This window comes from Mirounga leonina, unplaced genomic scaffold, assembly GCF_011800145.1.
Source record: "Mirounga leonina isolate KUSES-001 unplaced genomic scaffold, KU_Mleo_1.0 Mir_167, whole genome shotgun sequence".
Taxonomy (NCBI): Eukaryota; Metazoa; Chordata; class Mammalia; order Carnivora; family Phocidae; genus Mirounga; species Mirounga leonina.
Genome location: NW_023270422.1, coordinates 790161 through 808306, shown reverse-complemented (window position 1 = coordinate 808306; position 18146 = coordinate 790161). Strand labels below are relative to the sequence as shown.

At 38.0% G+C, this 18146-nt stretch overlaps 1 protein-coding gene across 2 annotated transcripts in view; it reads right to left on the bottom strand.

The window, feature by feature from the left end:
* Window positions 1-18146, bottom strand: part of RALBP1 (ralA binding protein 1) — a 63395-nt gene that overhangs the window by 17739 nt on the left and 27510 nt on the right. For both annotated transcript variants that reach the window (XM_035013801.1, XM_035013800.1), the window contains exons 2-6: window positions 13681-13979; window positions 11031-11489; window positions 7834-8183; window positions 6207-6368; window positions 5087-5218 (exon numbers count right to left, since the gene is read on the bottom strand). In XM_035013801.1, the coding sequence (XP_034869692.1) occupies window positions 5087-5218; window positions 6207-6368; window positions 7834-8183; window positions 11031-11489; window positions 13681-13924 (1347 nt within the window). In that variant the 5' untranslated portion in view covers window positions 13925-13979. The remainder of the gene's footprint in view (window positions 1-5086; window positions 5219-6206; window positions 6369-7833; window positions 8184-11030; window positions 11490-13680; window positions 13980-18146) is intronic.

Sequence of the window (18146 nt, the reverse complement as noted above, 5' to 3'; positions counted from 1 at the left end):
AACACCTGGTATTTTTAATTTTAGTCATTCTTGGTGGTGTGTAGTGGTAGCTCATTGGGATTTCAATTTGTATTTCTTTAATGACTAATGATGTTGAGCATCTTTGCATGTGCTTATTTGCCATCTGTACATGATTTTTGGTAAAGTGCCTGTTCAACTTTTTTATCTTTTTAAAACTGAATTCTTATTGTAGCAAATGTACCATACTCTGGTGGGAGAGCAGAATATATACAGGAAGTCTCTGTACCTTCCTCTCAATTTTGCTGTGAACCTAAATCTGCTTCAAAAAAAATAAAAGTCTAAAAAAAAAAAAAAAACCCTTGAATTGTATTCTTCTTAAGTTATGAGTTTTTTATATATTCAAGTCCTTTATGAGGTATGTGTTCTGCAAAATATCTTGTCACAGCCTCTGATTTGTATATTCGTTTTCTTAAGTGTCTTTTGAAGAACATGTTTTAGCACGCTGATAAAATGTAATCTAACAAATATTTTTTTTAAGATTTTATTTTTGCAAGAGAGACAGAGAGAGAGAGAGTGAGCGCATGACCACGAGCAGGGAGCCTGACACAGGGCTCGATCCCAGGACCCTTAACTGACTTAGCCACCCAGGCGCCCTAACAAATCTTTCCTTTACAGTTCATGGGTATTGTGTCCTATTTAAGAAATCACTGCCTAAGCCAAAGTCAATAAGATCTATGCTTTCTTCTGGAAGTTTTTTTTTTTTTTTTTAGGTCTTAACATATGATTCATTTTGAGTTAATTTTTGTATATGCCTTGTGGAAAGAGTCAAGGTTTTGTTTTGGTTATTCTTTTTTGGCATATAGATATCAGTTGTTCCAGCACTATTAAAAAGAAAATCCTTCCCCAGTGAATTGTCTTATCATCTTTGTTGAAAATTAACTGTCCATATATGGTGTGGGTCTATTTCTGGACTTCCTATTCTATATGTCTACTTTTATAAAATATCTACTGTCTTGGTTACTGTAGCTGAATAGTAAGCCTTAAAATCAGATAGCATGAATCCTCCAATGTTGGTTTTTTTTCCACAGTTGTTTAGATCATTTGTATTTCCATATAAGTTTTAGAAGAGCTTGTTAATTTCCACAAAAAAACACCTGTTGAGATTTTGATTGGGATTGACTCCACAGATCAATTTGAGAACACCTAACATCTTAAAAATATTGAGACACATCACTCCATTTATTTAGGTCTTTATTTTTCCTTTTAGGTCTAGTATCCAACTGCTCATTGCTAATATGAAGATATACAACAGACTTCTGTGTATCTAATCTTGTATCCCACGACCTTGCTAAATTCACTTGTTAGTTTTTTTTTATAGATTCCTAAGGATTTTATATGTAGACAGTCACGTAGTCTATGTATAAAGACTTTCTTCTTTCCAATCTGTATACCTGTTTCTCTTGCTTTATTGTACTAGCTAGAATGAACCTCCAGTAAAATGTTGAACAGAGTGGTGAAAGCAGAAATCCTTGCCTTGTATACCCAATCTTAGGAGAAAGTATTCAGACTTTCACTGTTATGTACAATATTAATCATAGATTTTTTTCATAGACACCCTATATCAGGCTGGGAATGACGTTTGCTGAGAGCTTTTATCATGAATAAGTGTTGAATTCTGCTAAATGCTTTTCTGCATCTACTGACATGATCTTGTGGTTTTTCTTACTTTTTAGTCATTAATATAATGAATTATATTACTTCCATCTTTAAAAATAATTTATTCCTCGATGGGCATTGGGGGGGGGAGATAAAAAAATAATTTATTCCTCAAAGTTGAAATCAACTTGACAGAACCTTTTGAAAATTTATGAATGAATGAGCAGGTATAACAAGATAGCATAAAGAAAATTGGTAAAGGTAATCTATCCCTTTCTATAATGACTCTGGTTTGCTCTGTCACAACTCCTTTATCCAAGACAGAAGCAGAAGTAAGAGTAATGAAAACCAAACATACATTATCCCTGTCATAGGTCAGAGACCCCTCATTTAAAGCCTGGTGGGCAATGCCATATGGTTAACATTTACAACCATGAGGGCTGGTCGGTCAGTCACTGATTCCAGGCTGAAGCATGAAGGGAACAATAATGACAACAGGCATAGGAAGCAAAAGATAGATAATCTGGTAAGCAGGAGAAAAGAATGAAGAAAAATACACAAAGGCTTTTGCTAGTCTGCCAGTCCTGGAGTGCATGTGTAAAAACCCCATGAATGTTTCCTTTCTGACAAAGCTAACCTCCACATAAATGCAAATCTCTAACCTCAAAGCAACATAAACACATGGGTTGTCTTTGTCTGTTAGCACAACCACAACGATCACACTCTCCCAGTCTAATAATAAATGCTAACTAATATTCCTTGGAAGTAATATTTGGGGCCTGGCACTGAGATCTGAGATCTTAGCTTTGGTGTGGCTGAGCAACTCACAGTCCCAGAGCCAAGCAACACACACTAAGCCAGAAGAGATCAAAAGTCTAACTCGTGTACCCCGAACTTATCAGGAGTCACATGCTAGTCTTCCTATTATAGGTGAATAAAATTCCTCCTAATCTTCAGTACTTCTTTGTGTTTCCAAAGAACTGACTCAAAGGCCTCAAATTCCCCAGCCATCTCTGAAATGTCTCACTATCCAACTGCTTCTGTTTACAAGTACAACCAAGCAGGATATGACAAAACATCTTACAATAAAATCATCTGTTTAATTTTTTAAAAAACCAACTTTCTGGAGAGATTCCGTATTAGGATGAAATTTAGCAGCTGTATGAAACTACTTTCAGTTACTAACCCCCCAAAACTACCTTTGCCTATAGCAAAATGTAAGTGCTTATACATATACATTTCTTTGATGCCATTAAAGATTTATTTATTTTAGAGAGAGTGGGAAGGAGGGGCCGAGGGAGAGTGAGAGTCTTAAGCAGACTCTGGCTGAGCTCGAAGCCTGACGTGGGGCTAGATCTCACAACCCTGAGATCAGGATGTGAGCCGAAACCACAACCAAGAGTCAGATGCTTAACTGACCACGCCACCTAGGCGCCCCTTCTTTGATGCCACTGAAGATGTTAATATAGGGGCACCTGGCTGGTTCAGTCGGTAGAGCATGCAGCTCTCTGATCTCCAGGTTTTAAGTTTAAGCCCCATGTTGGGCATAAAGCTTTAAAAAAGTTAATATTTGTTGTTCTGGTTTTATTCCTGAATTAAGAAAATGCTTGTCCCTTTTCATTGATAAAACCATGACTTGCACATTTATCTACTAAATATCATGGTTCAAACATTAACAAGGCCAGAGCTAGGTCATCCCAGTGAACTGAGTCAATTCCTGCAGAAATAGTCTGCGTTTTATGTAGACCTTTAGTCTGTAAGATGCTTCTTGAGCTTTTTATGTTATTTTGGTATCATTTAAGGGGCACCTGGCCGGCTCAGTCGGTAGAGCATGCCACTCTTGATCTCAATGTCGTGAGTTCAAGCCCCACGCTGGGCACAGAGTTCACTTAAATTACAAGAATAGTACAGTGATTCCCCATTATGCTCAACAGATTCAAAAGTTTACATTTCGCCCCTTTATTGTTTGTGCATCTTCTCTTCAAACATGCACTTTAACATTTTAATTTTGTTACTTTTTGTAGAAAGAGTGCAAGTGGGGGGGAGGGGCAGAGAGAGAGGGAGGGCGAAAGAGAATCTTAAGCAGGTTCCACACCCAGCGCAAAGCCTGACAGGGGATTCGATCTCACAACCCTGAGATCGTGACCTTCAGCTGAAATCAAGAGTCAGACACTTACCTGACTGAGCCACTCAGGTGCCCCTGTACCTAAATATTTTAATGTAGATTTTTTTAAGAACAGACATGCTCATATTAACCGTGGTACAATTATCAAAATCAGAACATTTTAAGACTGGCCCAATTTTCTAGTCCAGCCTGTTTCATCAGTTATCCCAAGTGTCTTTCATAACACTTCTTCAAATTGTCCAGGATCCAACATAAGGGCCATTTATTGTACTTAGTTGTGTCTGTGTAGTGTTTTTAAATTTGGAATGGTTTGTCACTCTTCGTCTTTCATAACTTTAATATTCTCTGTGTGTGTGTTTATTTTCCACCCATGTTCACTGAGGGCCTGGAACCCCTGCTACTATAGTAGCAGTGAGCACACCTGAGTACCCAGATCTTGATTTCAATACTGAAAGGAACCAAGGCTCCTTGGAGAAACGTTCAACTTCAGGGCTGGGGGTAGAAAAAATACAAGATGAAGCTGAAACCTTCTGTCGTGCCAGAAAGAAAGGAAACCTCAAAAAATGATGAGTGCATGTCAGAACACTGGAGCCACTTAAAAGGTTCTTCCTGGTCAAATGTGTATCAAGTAGATTATGAAAAGTACTAATTACAATACAACACAAAATATCAATTAATTAATTAATTTAATAAGTAAAAAAAAAAAAACCCAGGTGCCTGGATGGCTCAGTTGGTTAAGCAACTGTCTTTGGCTGAGGTCATGATCCCGGAGTCCTGGGATCAAGTCCCACTTTGGGCTCCTGGCTCAGCGGGGAGCCTGCTTCTCCCTCTGGCCCTCTCCCCTCTCATGCTGTTTCTCTCCCCCTCTCTCTCAAATAAATAAAATCTTTAAAAAAAAAAAAAAAAAGTAAAAACCTTTCTAAATTAAACATTTCCCTGATACCAAACTGAAGGATCAACAATCATTAATGGGAACTTTCAAGCAAATAAATACCCACCAGGGAACTTCACTTCAGAAAACATGTATATATTGTGTTTATAAAAGAAACTAACTTAGGGGCACCTGGGTGGCTCAGTCATTAGGCGTCTGCCTTCAGCTCGGGTCATGGTCCCAGTGTCCTGGGATCGAGCCCTACATCGGGCTCCCTGATAGGCAGGAAGCCTGCTTCTCTCTCTCCCACTCCCCCTGCTTGTGTTCCCTCTCTCGCTGTGTCTCTCTCTGTCAAATAAATAAATAAAATCTAAAAAAGAAACCTAACTTAAAATAGTACATAAAAAAATTCCAGTGCATTTGGTTTATATTCCATTATAAACATGATATACCAAAATAACAAGTTTACTCACTTGTCTTTTAGCTTCTCTCAGTTTCCTTTTGAGGGCTGTCAAAATTCTTTGTACTTCCCATAATCTTTCTTCTTTAGATAAATCCTTTATTCCAGCCTGCAGATCTCGATGTAAACAATTCAAAAGAAACTCCTAGAAAACAATATACCACACACTGAGTGGTGTCCCATGTCTTATCATCCTAAAATAAAACTACATGCAATTTCTAAAGATGTACAACCAACTATCTTTCAATTATCATTAAGGGAATGAAATCATGGCATGAATAATTTTTTCAAGCATATGACTGAAAAATCCTTTTTTGCATGGGCACTGGGTTCTCATCATTAATTTACATTGGTTCAGTAACAGTTCGTTCATATCCCTTCCCACAACACATCAACAATTAATAATGGGAGCTCAGAGTAGATAAAGGAAAGAAAACCAAACAGGAATTTTTTAACATGTATGCAAATAAAAGACGTAATAATCATCAAATATAAGTAGATTTCTCAGTCCTGAATTTCTTAATCAGTTTTGCTAAACACACACACAACTAAATGAACTATTTCTTCTATCAAAGTAGCACAATGGAAAAGCACAGGATTTGGGGTCAAATCCCGGTTCTATAGTTCAGTAACCATGTGGCACAGAGTCAGTTATTTAATTTCCCCAAATTTCTTTTTAGCTGTAAAATATGGCTGGTAACAGCAACCTTGTCCAGATAAGTTAACATTTTTGGACTCCTTACAACGTGCCTAGCAGCATTAGCTCATCTATGGTAATAATCTTCACAACAAACCATGAAATGACCCATTTTAAAATGGGATCACCAAGGTTGCCTAAAAATCAGTCAGCTAATTAGAAACCTAGGAAGAACTTAAAGCCAGGTCTTCTGATTTCAAAACCTGTGTTCTTTCTACAATATTCTGACTTCACTGGCATGAAACAGTGCCAGAGAGAAATTTTTGCCTTCGGTGTGCCATGAACAATGTGTCTAACATAGTTCCAGACACACACAAATGCTCAGTGAACAAGAACTCCTCCTCCTAACCATCACTGTCAATCATCATAATCATCCAAAAGTGTCAGAGCAAAGGTAGGCTCTTTAGGGCTGAAGCGTGGGGCTGAGCACACACACCTGTCTTCTGATCTCCTCCTTGATGTTCTCCTGGGTCTCTGGCAGTGTGGGCATAGTGGCCATGTTAGACCATCGAAGAGGTTTTGTCACTTGCTTTAGTATCACATTTCCAAAGAGCTCTTGCACATGTGTGAAAAACACATATAGGACACGATTGCTAATCTAAGAAAAAATAAATAAAAAGATTTGCAAAAAAAAAAAAAAAAAAAAACCTATTCAAATTATCATTTCATTTAATTTGTGTCTGCTGCATAGTACATCCTTTAATCCTAGATATGGGAATGACGGTTTTCCTCAGTAGTGACCAGACATGCTTGCTAATTAGTGGCCAATTGAAAGAAAAGAATGGAAAAGTAGTAGGAGTTCAGTCATGTATTCAAGCACCATAAGGAACTGGGGAGAAAAAAGGACAGGAAAAAGGATGTAAAAGTCGCTAACCATCAATTTGCTCTTTTTTAGCAATATAATATTAACTGATTTAAAAAATCTTATATTCTTTATTCTCAAGTTATTTTGAGACCTTTTAAAACACACAAGTGGATCCACTGAGGAATATGAAGGAAGTACGAGCACTTGCAGTTGTTAAGCTGGGCTGAGTACAAGAACCCTCACTCCAGAAACGAACGCCTTCTGGGCACATCTGCACAGCCAGTGTTTAAATATGATGTTCATATGCTAGGAGATCAGGACATTAATTACTGTCTACTTAAAATTTACAATACACTTGAACCTTCTATGAAATTATTGTCCTGTTATAGTAATATCAAGTAACAATGTCATATTTACCAAATTCTGAAATCCTGACTAGTCTGAACGATCAAACTGAAATCTGAGCAAGATTTTACTTCCAAAACACAATCAATGAACAATCAAAGTGTAAGAAAAGACACTCTTACACCAGTGCATTATAACAATGGCTGACAATAACCTAGTATATTGGCCAAAAAGAGAGCTTAAAATAAAAATACAACCATTACTTCATTTCTTTGTCTTTTGTGTCTGGCCTCAATAAAATATCAGTAATTCTAATGGAAGGAAAATATATGCTCTGTGCCAGCACCAAGTGAGCAGCAATAAATGAAGGCCAACTATTTATGTTGTAAAGAGGCACCACTTAACACAATACCCAGTTCCCTGAAATGCCTCCTCAGATTAAATTTCTCTAACACCCTTCCCTAGGATCTATCTTCATGAATGAAATCACCAGGTTAAATCCCTGACCAAACCAAATGATGTTAGGCCCCTTTGTGCCTGAGTCTGATATGTGGACATGATATAATGAAGCAATAATGCTATTGGAAAAAATAAATGAAATCTTTAAAATTCTATGGATGAACTCTGTAATTGTGGGTACCATGGGCTCCTCCTCTATTCATGACGGATCACTGTCATCAGAAACTGGTTTAGAAACCCACAGCAAAGACTGTACAATACTCAAATTACAAAGCTACATGCTGGTCATATGATGACACTGTCCATATTCTGAAAGAAAAAGACCAATATTCAGGCTAATCTATTGTCTACATTTGCTGGTTAACTGCTTTGTATGCGACTCAGCAACAGAAAATGTCTCCAACACTCCCCAGGGTTAGCATCAGAGGGCATGTGTGCAGAGAAGGCCATGTACCTGAACGGTTGGGCTGAGCACTATAGAAATGTTCTGTATATTCATTTTTGTTTCCAGTTCCTTCGCGATAACATGGTCCATGTGCACGATCAGCCAAGAAATCAGAAGATAGTTACATTCTGGCAGTTCTTTGAGCAGGCGCTGGAATTCCTGCACCTTCTCGCTCTCTGTGCTCCTCCCACAAGCCTCCTCAAAGCGAGGCATCAGCTCTTTGGTAAGCAGATTCTCTGGAAGGTCTCGCAAATACTGCTTCAACAAACTGGCTACGGTGTTAGGCTCATATTCTTCCAAATTTGGAGACTCTTCTCTGTCATATGCTGCTTTCAGCTCATCCACCTTTGATTTAATTCCTAAAAACATTCAAATTAGAAAGAGAATATCAAGAAAGTAATCAAACACAGCTTTTTTCACCATGGCACCAACTCCTAGGGGGAGATCTAAGGAGAGCCAATCTGACAATAACAAATCTCCAGTTATGAAGTATTTATCTGCTTAAGGTGCATACAATTCCTCTATAAAAGAAAATAATATGAAAAACTACACTGTAGTTTCCCCATCTAATTTCTATTTTTAAGTTCAAATTGTTCTGTTTCCTTAATCTGGAACACAGCTGGAACAACCAAAAAAAAATGAAACTTGGGTTTCTAAAATCAAATTGTTCTGCTTTTCTTATTGGGCAGAAAGAAACACTGACACACAAAAAGACTGTTTTTCAAACATTTTATAAGTTTTTAAGTCCTTAGTCCAATCTGCATGTAAGTGATGTGGATTCAGTGCCAGTGACTGCTCATAAAAGTACAAGGTAGCTTCCTGTAGCTTGATACTTAAAACTTCAGGCCAATTATTTGAAACAAGCCACAGATTAAGGCCGAGAGACTATAATGGTTGATGCAAATACTCAAGTGTCATCTCATCTGAACAGCATTTTATAATCAATAGTGCTTACATCCGGGCTTTGGCGTTCCTTATCTTATGTGAAAACCTTCCATTATAATAAGTCTGTAAATTATCCAGCACTGACAAAATAAAATCAGTAACTCTAAGTATGAAAGTAAGAAGATAAAGCTTATTTTTATATAATCTTCATTTTGAGGCAGAAAAGTTAGAAAATAATTCTCATTTTCTTTTTTTGTTTTTTTAAGATTTTCTTTCTTTCTTTACTTATTTACTTGGGGGAGGGGAGGAGCAGAGGGAGAGGGACAAGCAGACCTGGTGCTGAGTGTGGAGCCTGACGTGGGGCTCGATCCCAGAACCCTGAGATCACAACCTGAACCGAAATCAAGAGTCAGATGCTTAAACCAAAATCAAGAGTCGGATGCTTAACCAACTGAGACACCTAGGTGCCTCAGTAATTCCCATTTTCTAATTTTTATGACAATATGAGTAAAACATAGTGAGTGATAACTTCAAGTGAAATTCTTAGCAAATACCTCCTCTCTCTATTTATATGTATCTGATTTTTCTCCCCCATATTGCTTACCCAGAAAACTACACAAGTAAACAATTAAAATATGTGTTTGGTTTTTTGTTACTCTGAAATTATCAAAATGTTTTCTAAGAATTGGACACTTCAAATAAAATGTCCTAGGTAGAGAAAGAGCATATCCAAAATGACACATATTTGTTTTAAAACTGGAACTTACATATGAATAAGCAAGAGCCAAAAATCTCCAGCAAACAGTATTATTATGGGCATTCAAAGAAGGAAAAGTCATAGAAAAGTCACAACCATAAACTCTAATCTACAGCAGCACACTGTTAGAGCTTAAAAAATAATAAAAAATTGATCAAAGCAGCAGCTCAGCCTCCAGGAGTCAATGATAAGGGGAACAGCTCTGTTTGAATGCTCTGACACACAAACAGAGGAGTTCTGTGACTCTGACTCTCCAAAAGAATGCAAACATCAAAAATAGGTCAAAGACAAAAGAATCCTTTGAACAAAGCTGTAGAAACTCTTCAGAGAAACTTTCACCTAAAACAAAATTCCTTCCTGCCTATCAAACTCATGTGAGAGAAGCAGCTATGTTAGTATTGTTTAAATCTTTACAAATCAATTCATCATTAGTTTTAAAAGTCAAATTTTCAAATTCATTTAAATGTGTTTATTTTCATGTTACTAAAGAGTTATAAATTCAAATTCAATGCCTAATTTGTGGATTTTATTTTCTATAAAATGGTAGCATGTTAGCCAAAATACTCTTAAACGATGACATGCTATCTAGGGGACTACGTAAAGGGTTCCCAATTACCAAAGATGCCTGTCCCTTCCCAAAAAAATCAAAAATATCAAATCTGCCCTCTAAAAATGTGTAAGAACCAAACAAATGGAAAAACCCCATGTAATCTCTCTATATTCCAAATGTGTATGATTTGATTCATCATGACCAACATGTGATCAACAACAAGTTTTATAAAAGAGATCTCCAGTATTAAGAAACTGAATCACAGGAAGGTAATGATTTGGAGCACAGATGTTGCCACAGGGCAGGACTACCACCCTATACAGTACAAAGGGCCTACCACTTTAAGAAGCATCATCTTTTTCCTTTAAATAGTATCATAGTAAACATTTTGCTTGATTTTAGACACCCGAATGAATTATATTCTTGCCAAATATGAAATTTAAATCTTCACACGTAGGGAACATAAATAAATGGAAAAATCAATTTCACTAATCTATGTAATAGCTGCAGGTGGCTGACAAAAGCATTCGCCTTTGGGGCCTAAACATTTAGCAAAGAACATTTGCATGTCCCTTATCCCAACTCAGGAAATAGGATTGTGTCAGTAAGTGTCTTCTGGCCAAGAAGAGTCCTCCCCACTGCTCCTCTCCCTCACAACACTGAGCCCGGCTCAGAGAGGCAGGAGGTGAGGGGAATAAAGCCCAGTCTGAGCGCACCAGAGGGAAGAGATGCTACTCATGTGCTTCGCTTAGACTCAGCCGGCCTGCAGCAAACTGTGAACAACTCGTGTGGAAAGCGTCCTGATGGAGGGGAGTATTATTAAAAAAGCAAACTGTCAACACACACACATGCCCGCGTGCTGTGGGGGATTTTTGTTCAACTGGAAGGATTGAGGAAATGAAGACGACTTAGGACCCATGCCACAGTTTTCCTCACAAGCCAATTATTTTCCTTCCTTTGAAAAACGGAAATGACTTTTAAAACCCGCCGGAGAGAAGTGAGCGTCCCCAGTACCTGAAACTCTGTAGATGCCTTCGCACTTCATGCCGTACTTCTCTACGTGATCCACGCACTCGCGGAAAACCGCCGGCAGCCGGATGCCGTCGTACATCATGGTCCGCTCGGCCGCATCGGTCAAGGGAACTCCAAAAACGGGTTTGAGATTCGGAACGTCAATCTGAGGCACCTCTGGCTCCTGAATTGGCTTCTTCTTTTTCTTCTTTTCCTTCCACTGTTTAACAACATCAGCTGCTGTCAAGTCTTTTGACTTCTTCTCTTTATGTTTCTCTTCTTTGTGCTTTTCTTCTTTATGTTTTTCCTCTTTGGGTTTCTCTTTTATTTTAAAATCCTTCTCTTTCTTTTTAGAAAAGCTGGGCTTCTTAAAAACATGGATTCCCTTGGACCGCTTCATTTTGGAAGGACTTTCGGCTTCATCTCCAGAGCTATCTTCCTGAAAGGCAGCATAGCCTTCAGCTGCGACAGAAAAGCAGGAAACAGAAGTCATCTATCTGTTTAATGTCAAACCGACCATAAACTTTCTAAAAACAGGACCCCCCCCCCAAAAAAAAGTGCTACCAGGCACTGGCTACCTCACTTTTCACTTCCTGGCCAATCCCTCCTGGGTACTGCCAGTAATGAAACGGGTTTCTGCTCCGGGAAAACGAGATGCGGCAGTGACATCTCCAGACCACAAAAGGGGGAGATGCAGAGTGTCAGTTACCTTTACAACTGGTTTTAGGTGGAACTTTGGCAAACGAAATTATGAATACACCACAAAGGATCTACAGAGATGGCTAATAGAAAGAGTCCTTCTATAATATAGAGCGTTTTTTCATCATCTGACCATGTCCTCTTACTTTAGATTTTTTTCATCTATTTGGTCCCTGTAACTGGAAGCAGTCTGACACCATGACACAAATGGCACTGCTGTTTGGACGCTCCAGCCCTTCCCTGATCACACCCCGCCCTCCTGTCACTAGCTGTTAGGTTCTTTCTGGAGACTGCAGCAGGGACTGAAACCTCATTAGGGTGGAGGACAGAACCAGGAGATTCCCTAATCTCTGGATGGTGGCCAAATGTATCAGCCCATTTCTCCGCATCACAAGCCTTGGTTTCCACACTGATACTTGCTTGATATCATATTAGAGCTATCCTAGCTTGGTTTCGTCGCCTCCAAATAGAATTCTCCTATTCTTTTCTTTAGCCAGCTGCCTTACAAGCTATTTCATAACAAAGATTAAAAATATTTCACAAATTACCCTCTATTTAAAATACCACAAACTCCACACCATCCATAAGGGCAGAAACCCTAAGGGCATGACACCATGATATAAAGCCAATGTAGTTCTCAGACACTGCTTGTGTGAGTGTAAACTGGTACAACCACTCTGCGAAATTGTTTTGTGCAGGATCAACTAATGCTAAAATGAGCATGGCCTATAAGAGAGCAACTCCACTCCCAGGCATACACAACAGAAATGTATAAATGACCTACAATGACACTCACAGAAGCCCTATTCATGAGCCAAAAATGAAAACAACCCAAATGATGAACAGCAGCAGAGTAAATTCTAGTATATTAATGCAATGAAACAAAATCCACCAATAAAAATGAACAAATTACTGCCATATGGAACAACATGGATGAATCTAACAAATATAACTGGGAAAAAGAAACTAGATGCAAAAGGAAATATACTTTCATTTAGATAAATTCAAAATCAGGGAGTTTCAAGCTATGCTGAAATAAGCTTACCTTTGGGAAGGGTGGGGGATTTCCCTTGAAGGGATAATGGAAGGGAATTTCTATGATGCTGATAACACCCTATTTCCAGATGTTTATAATTACAAGGACATATGTCCATTTTGTGATAAGTCATTCAAATTATAATTTGTGCATTCTAACCTCAATGTTATGCTTCAAAAAACATATTAAAAATACCATAAAACTCGGGCGCCTGGGTGGCTCAGTTGGTTAAGCGACTGCCTTCGGCTCAGGTCATGATCCTGGAGTCCCTGGATCGAGTCCCGCATCGGGCTCCCTGCTCGGCAGGGAGCCTGCTTCTCCCTCTGACCCTCCCCCCTCTCATGTGCTCTCTCTCTCTCATTCTCTCTGTCTCAAATAAATAAATAAAATCTTTAAAAAAAAAAAACTACCATAAAACTCAAAATAAAGCAATACTTAAAATAACTCACCTGATCTGCTTTTAACATACTAAAGAGCTATGCTTAAACAATTCATCTTTCCTACTGAATAGGAACTATAAATAGAATGCATTATGGCATTTGCCTAAGACAAACAAGTAACTACTTTTTTCACAGTTCCAATAAAGTGTAGTACCCTAACTGGCTTACACAACCTAGCCAAGAAAGTAATATTCTATATAAGTAAAATTCCAGTATCTACTTCTTATATATTATTTAAAATAACCAATATAAGAAACTTCCACCAGAAAACTTTACCATTTCTGGAAATTTGGTATTTTTATTTTCAAGAGGAAGACTCTAAAATATAACTAGTATACAAAAATTGAGACCCAGAAAAGTAAAGAACAGAAAATGTCAAACAAGAGTCTTTGGACATATTCCCAGAAGATAGGTACACAGGATTAAAGTAAGAGTTTATCTAAAATATATCAAAAGCATAGGGAAAAATGGCACTTACTCCTTTTTTCTTTTTTCTTAAATTTTCCTTTTTTCTTCCCATGGTCTTTCTCATCATCAGACACTATGTCAGGAGGTTCATGGAGGCTGTCGTGGGGAGGCGAGGGCTCGCCAGTACGGTACAAACCAGGGAACTTAGTAGGGCTGATCTCCTCAGAGCTGGGGGTTCGGGTAAGACCACTGCCATGCTCCACCCTGCGGTGTTCACTGGGGCTGCTGGTGGGGGGCAGGAAGCACTCAGTCATTCTGCCTCCCTGACGAGACAGTGAGGAGGGTTTCTCTGTTACCTATCCATTACACCTGCACATAGGGAGAAAAGGTCATCAATACCAACCAAAACACAAAGGCACCACACACACAAAAAACATGGTGAGTAATCTTGCATTTACAAATAAAAAATATTTCTCTTCATGACCCCTCTTTAAAAATATTCATTTTATCATCCCAAGTTATATTCCCTTCATAACACATTTCAGTTCTCAAAGAGCTTTCATAGAATGCAATAGCATCTTTAAGTATTAGAAAAATAAACCAAATTAAAATCAGAGTTCTCAAAGTAGTATACAGAGTTCCTTTTACAAAGAAGTTCCCATTGTAAGGGGTTTCATTTTAATTGCTCTATCCAACATAAAATCTTACTATTTTCCTTTAGGTTATGAACAACTACAAATAATAAATTACAAAGACAACTTATATAGCTACATGTGAATAGTTCAGAATCATAATTAAAATTTACAATAACTGTAGGGATATATTTGATGATTCACACAATTATAGATTCTTAATTATAGTTCTGTATTGCATGATATTAAGTCGTTTGTGTGTTGATAATAACTATTTTATTTTGTACTGCAATTATACTGAAAGAAACAAGGGAGCCCTTATTTGCTCAATCCTAAAATACAATAGATTCACTAGAATGGACACTGCAAAGGACAAACACAGTAAGAATTCAAAATCTGTTCACTTTTTCTTCCTGAGTCAGAGGTTAAGCAGTCTACATACAGTGTTCAAAAGTTACTTGGATTAGTTCTTATTCCTCTTTAATATCCTTATGGTACTCACTTGGAAAACTATTAGAATCAGTTGGTTCTCTCTGCACTTACTTTTTAAGGTAATTTTGCAATTTAAAAAATCCCTAAGCCCTAAATGACAAGACCAATAAATCTGACCATGAACACGGTCAAGACAAGCAAATGCAAAAAAAAAAAAAAAAAAAAAAAAAAATTGCAATTTGCATCAGCTAAGCTGTTTAAACAGCAAATAGTTCTTACAAATCAGTAAAAATACGAACAATTCAAGACACCTACACCAAGGATATGATGTAACTCATAGAAAAATGACTAATATCCATATGAAAATAATGTTCAAGTACAATTCTAATTTTTAAAGCATAAACTAAAACAGTAAATTACCATTTTTCTAACATCTGACTGGCAAAGAACAAAAAAGTACATAATACCCAATGTTGGTAAAGATATAAGCAAAGAGGGACTCATGAGAGTATCTACTAATAACAGAAGTATAAATTAGCACAATCTTTTTTGAAAAGCAATTTGGCAATATCTATCAAAATACGAAATGTGCTCCCTGATCCACGCATTCCTTTTAGGAATTGATCCTTCAGATATACTTTTGTAAGAATTCAAAGACGGGCACATGAAAATATTCATTTCAGCACTGTAAAAGCAAAAACGTAATAATCTTAATGGCTATCCATAAAAGATCAAATTATGATTTATCCACATAATGGAATATAAATTAATACACACAATTTCTGAAAGCATGTAAGAAACAGTTAACTACTGTTAACTCTTGGAAGTGGTAAAATGGGAGGGAGAGAAAGATTTTTTTTTTATTCCTTCTACATAGTTTGAAATTTACCATGTCTTTTTATTACTTTTATTACAATTGTTTAAAAAAAATGCACAGGCCGTGTTTTAATTTCACAAAAATCCTGCAGCATTTAAAATGTTTTTGATACTATTTAATAATGTGGGGAAAAACAACTTTATTTATAGCACAATATCAATATTTAAGTATATAAACACACATGCAAAAAAATCCTAAGAACGGGGTGCCTGGATGGCTCAGTCGGTTGAGTATCTGACTCTTAATTTCGGCTCAGGTCATGATCTCAGGGTCGTGAGATTGAGCCCTGCATCAGGCTCTGTGCTGGACGTCTAGCCTGCTTGGGGTTTTCTCTCCCTCTCCCTCTGCCCCTCCCCTCCCCTGCTCACATACATGCACATTCTCTCTCAATTAAAAAAAAAAAACAAAACAAAAACCTCCTAAGAACCAAGAGAATGTTAATAATTATCTCTGAATGATAAGATTATAAGTGACCTATGTTTTCTTCCTATCTTCCTGCATTTCACAATTTTTCTACCAAGTATGCATTATTGCTAATATAATAAGGAAAACCTAAAAAAGGGCAGAAAGTTCCATTAAAGGATCTATAAGCATCACTCTAATTCTTCTGTTTTTCTGTTTGGCTATTGTTTTTTAGAAGAACAGGCTATTTTCTCTTCAACCAAAGGCATCATAAGTTTTGACAGTTACAGGATTAGAGAGTTTAGGGGAAGCTAGAGCCCAATAGCGTGACAGTTACACATTACAGGTAAGGAAACTGAGCTCCAAGGACCAAGAAAGCCAGAATACAGCTGCCAGGAAGGAGCAAACCTGTAAACTACAGAAATAAACCCGCTTATAGGCATGCCTTCCACACTGAGCCATTCTGTCTTATGCTCCCCTGGCTTTGCGCATGCTATCTTCACTCCCAGGAAGCCAGCCCTTCCTTTCCCGCACTTCTGCATGGCCAATTCACACCCATCCTTCACCACGATGCCTGAAAACGGGTATGAGGAATCTTTTGGAAGTGATGGAAACGGCCTAGATTTGGATTGTGGTAATGGTTACACAAACCAGTTGATTTACTAAAAATCACTGAATTACACACTTAAAGTGGGTGGATCTTATGGTATGTAAATTATACCTAAATAAAGCTGTTCTAAAAAACAAACAAACAAAAAACCCAGGAACAATTACCAGCAACACTTTATCCAGGAATCCTCCCTCATTACTCCTTTTCTGTGCTCCCAAAATCTCCGGAACACACCTCTAGCACTGCATGCACTGTGCTATTTTAATTGCCTGGGCACCCATCTGTCCTGTTCAGCAAATTTGTGAGCTCCAGCATTTAACACAACACAGGGCATTACAGGAGGTACTCAAACATTTACTTAATGAACTAATTAGTTTCTTCCATGTTCTCAACATATTGTGTACTGCTGATGAGACAAAGACTAGAAGAAATGAACGTGACTCTTAGCCTTACATTTTAATTAAGGAAACAAAGCAATGGAGCCCAAATTTTATTTTATTTGAATTCCTGTGGCTTCAGCAACATTCACATACATTAACTTCCTTAGTACATCCTGTGAGAAAAGAAGTACTTCTCCATGTTCACAAACAGGGGAGCTACGGCTCAGAGGGCCACAGTAACTTACCCTAAGTCACACAGCAAGAAGTAAAACCGGGATGTACCCTGGAGCATACACTACACTGCCCTTCGTGTCTAATACCCAGAAGAGAGTACGTGCATGCCAGGAGGAACGGCGTGGTACAGACACAAGCAGAACCAACAGGGCTTATTTGTGGGATGGCAGCAAGCCAGTCTGATGGGAGCAGTTCCTGGGAAGAAGGATAGGAAAGGCATGGAAAGACAAGGTGGGTCCTGAACTGAATGCCAACTGAGTGCCCAGCTGAGGACGTCAGCCTTGATGTGGGAGCCAAGTCATCACTAATTCCAAAGCCAGGAAGTGACAAAACTGGAAGTAAGAGGAGTAAGGGCAGGAAAAGGTACAACCAAATGCCATACAGATTTGGGTCATTCTCTCCTGTCCTGCAGCATTTTGTAACTTATGCCTACATGCACATGTTCTCCCAGTTCATTTATTACGATTACTCAGTTTCCATCCTAGACTGATGATGAAGACAGGTTTGTTCATAAAGCGTTCAATAGATTATCCTGCAAAAACTACTCTAGACAAATATTTGTTGACTTGCTTCCCCTATAGTTGGGAATGAATAGAAGGAAGGGCAGCAGCTAACAGCATACATGAAGGGGTGAAGGCCTGAATGCAGGATGATTTAAAATCAACAGCACGTTTCCATTAGGACACACTGTTTGGAGCACTGGGGAGCCACAGCAAACCTAAACTTCATCAAATAAAAAGGCAGAAGAGGCCTCAGAGGGTCCATGGTAAATTTGAAGCCAAAGGTAATAAAACAAAAATTAAAAATTCCTACTTCTAAAGCAACAGAAAAACTGATGTAAATTTGTAAACATTTGAAGAAAGACTACTTATCCCCACTCCTCTTGGTAAGTACAACTAAAAATCCTGGATATTAGAATAAAAAAAAAAATGACAGCAGACTGACAGGTAGAGAAGAAGCTGGTAGTTT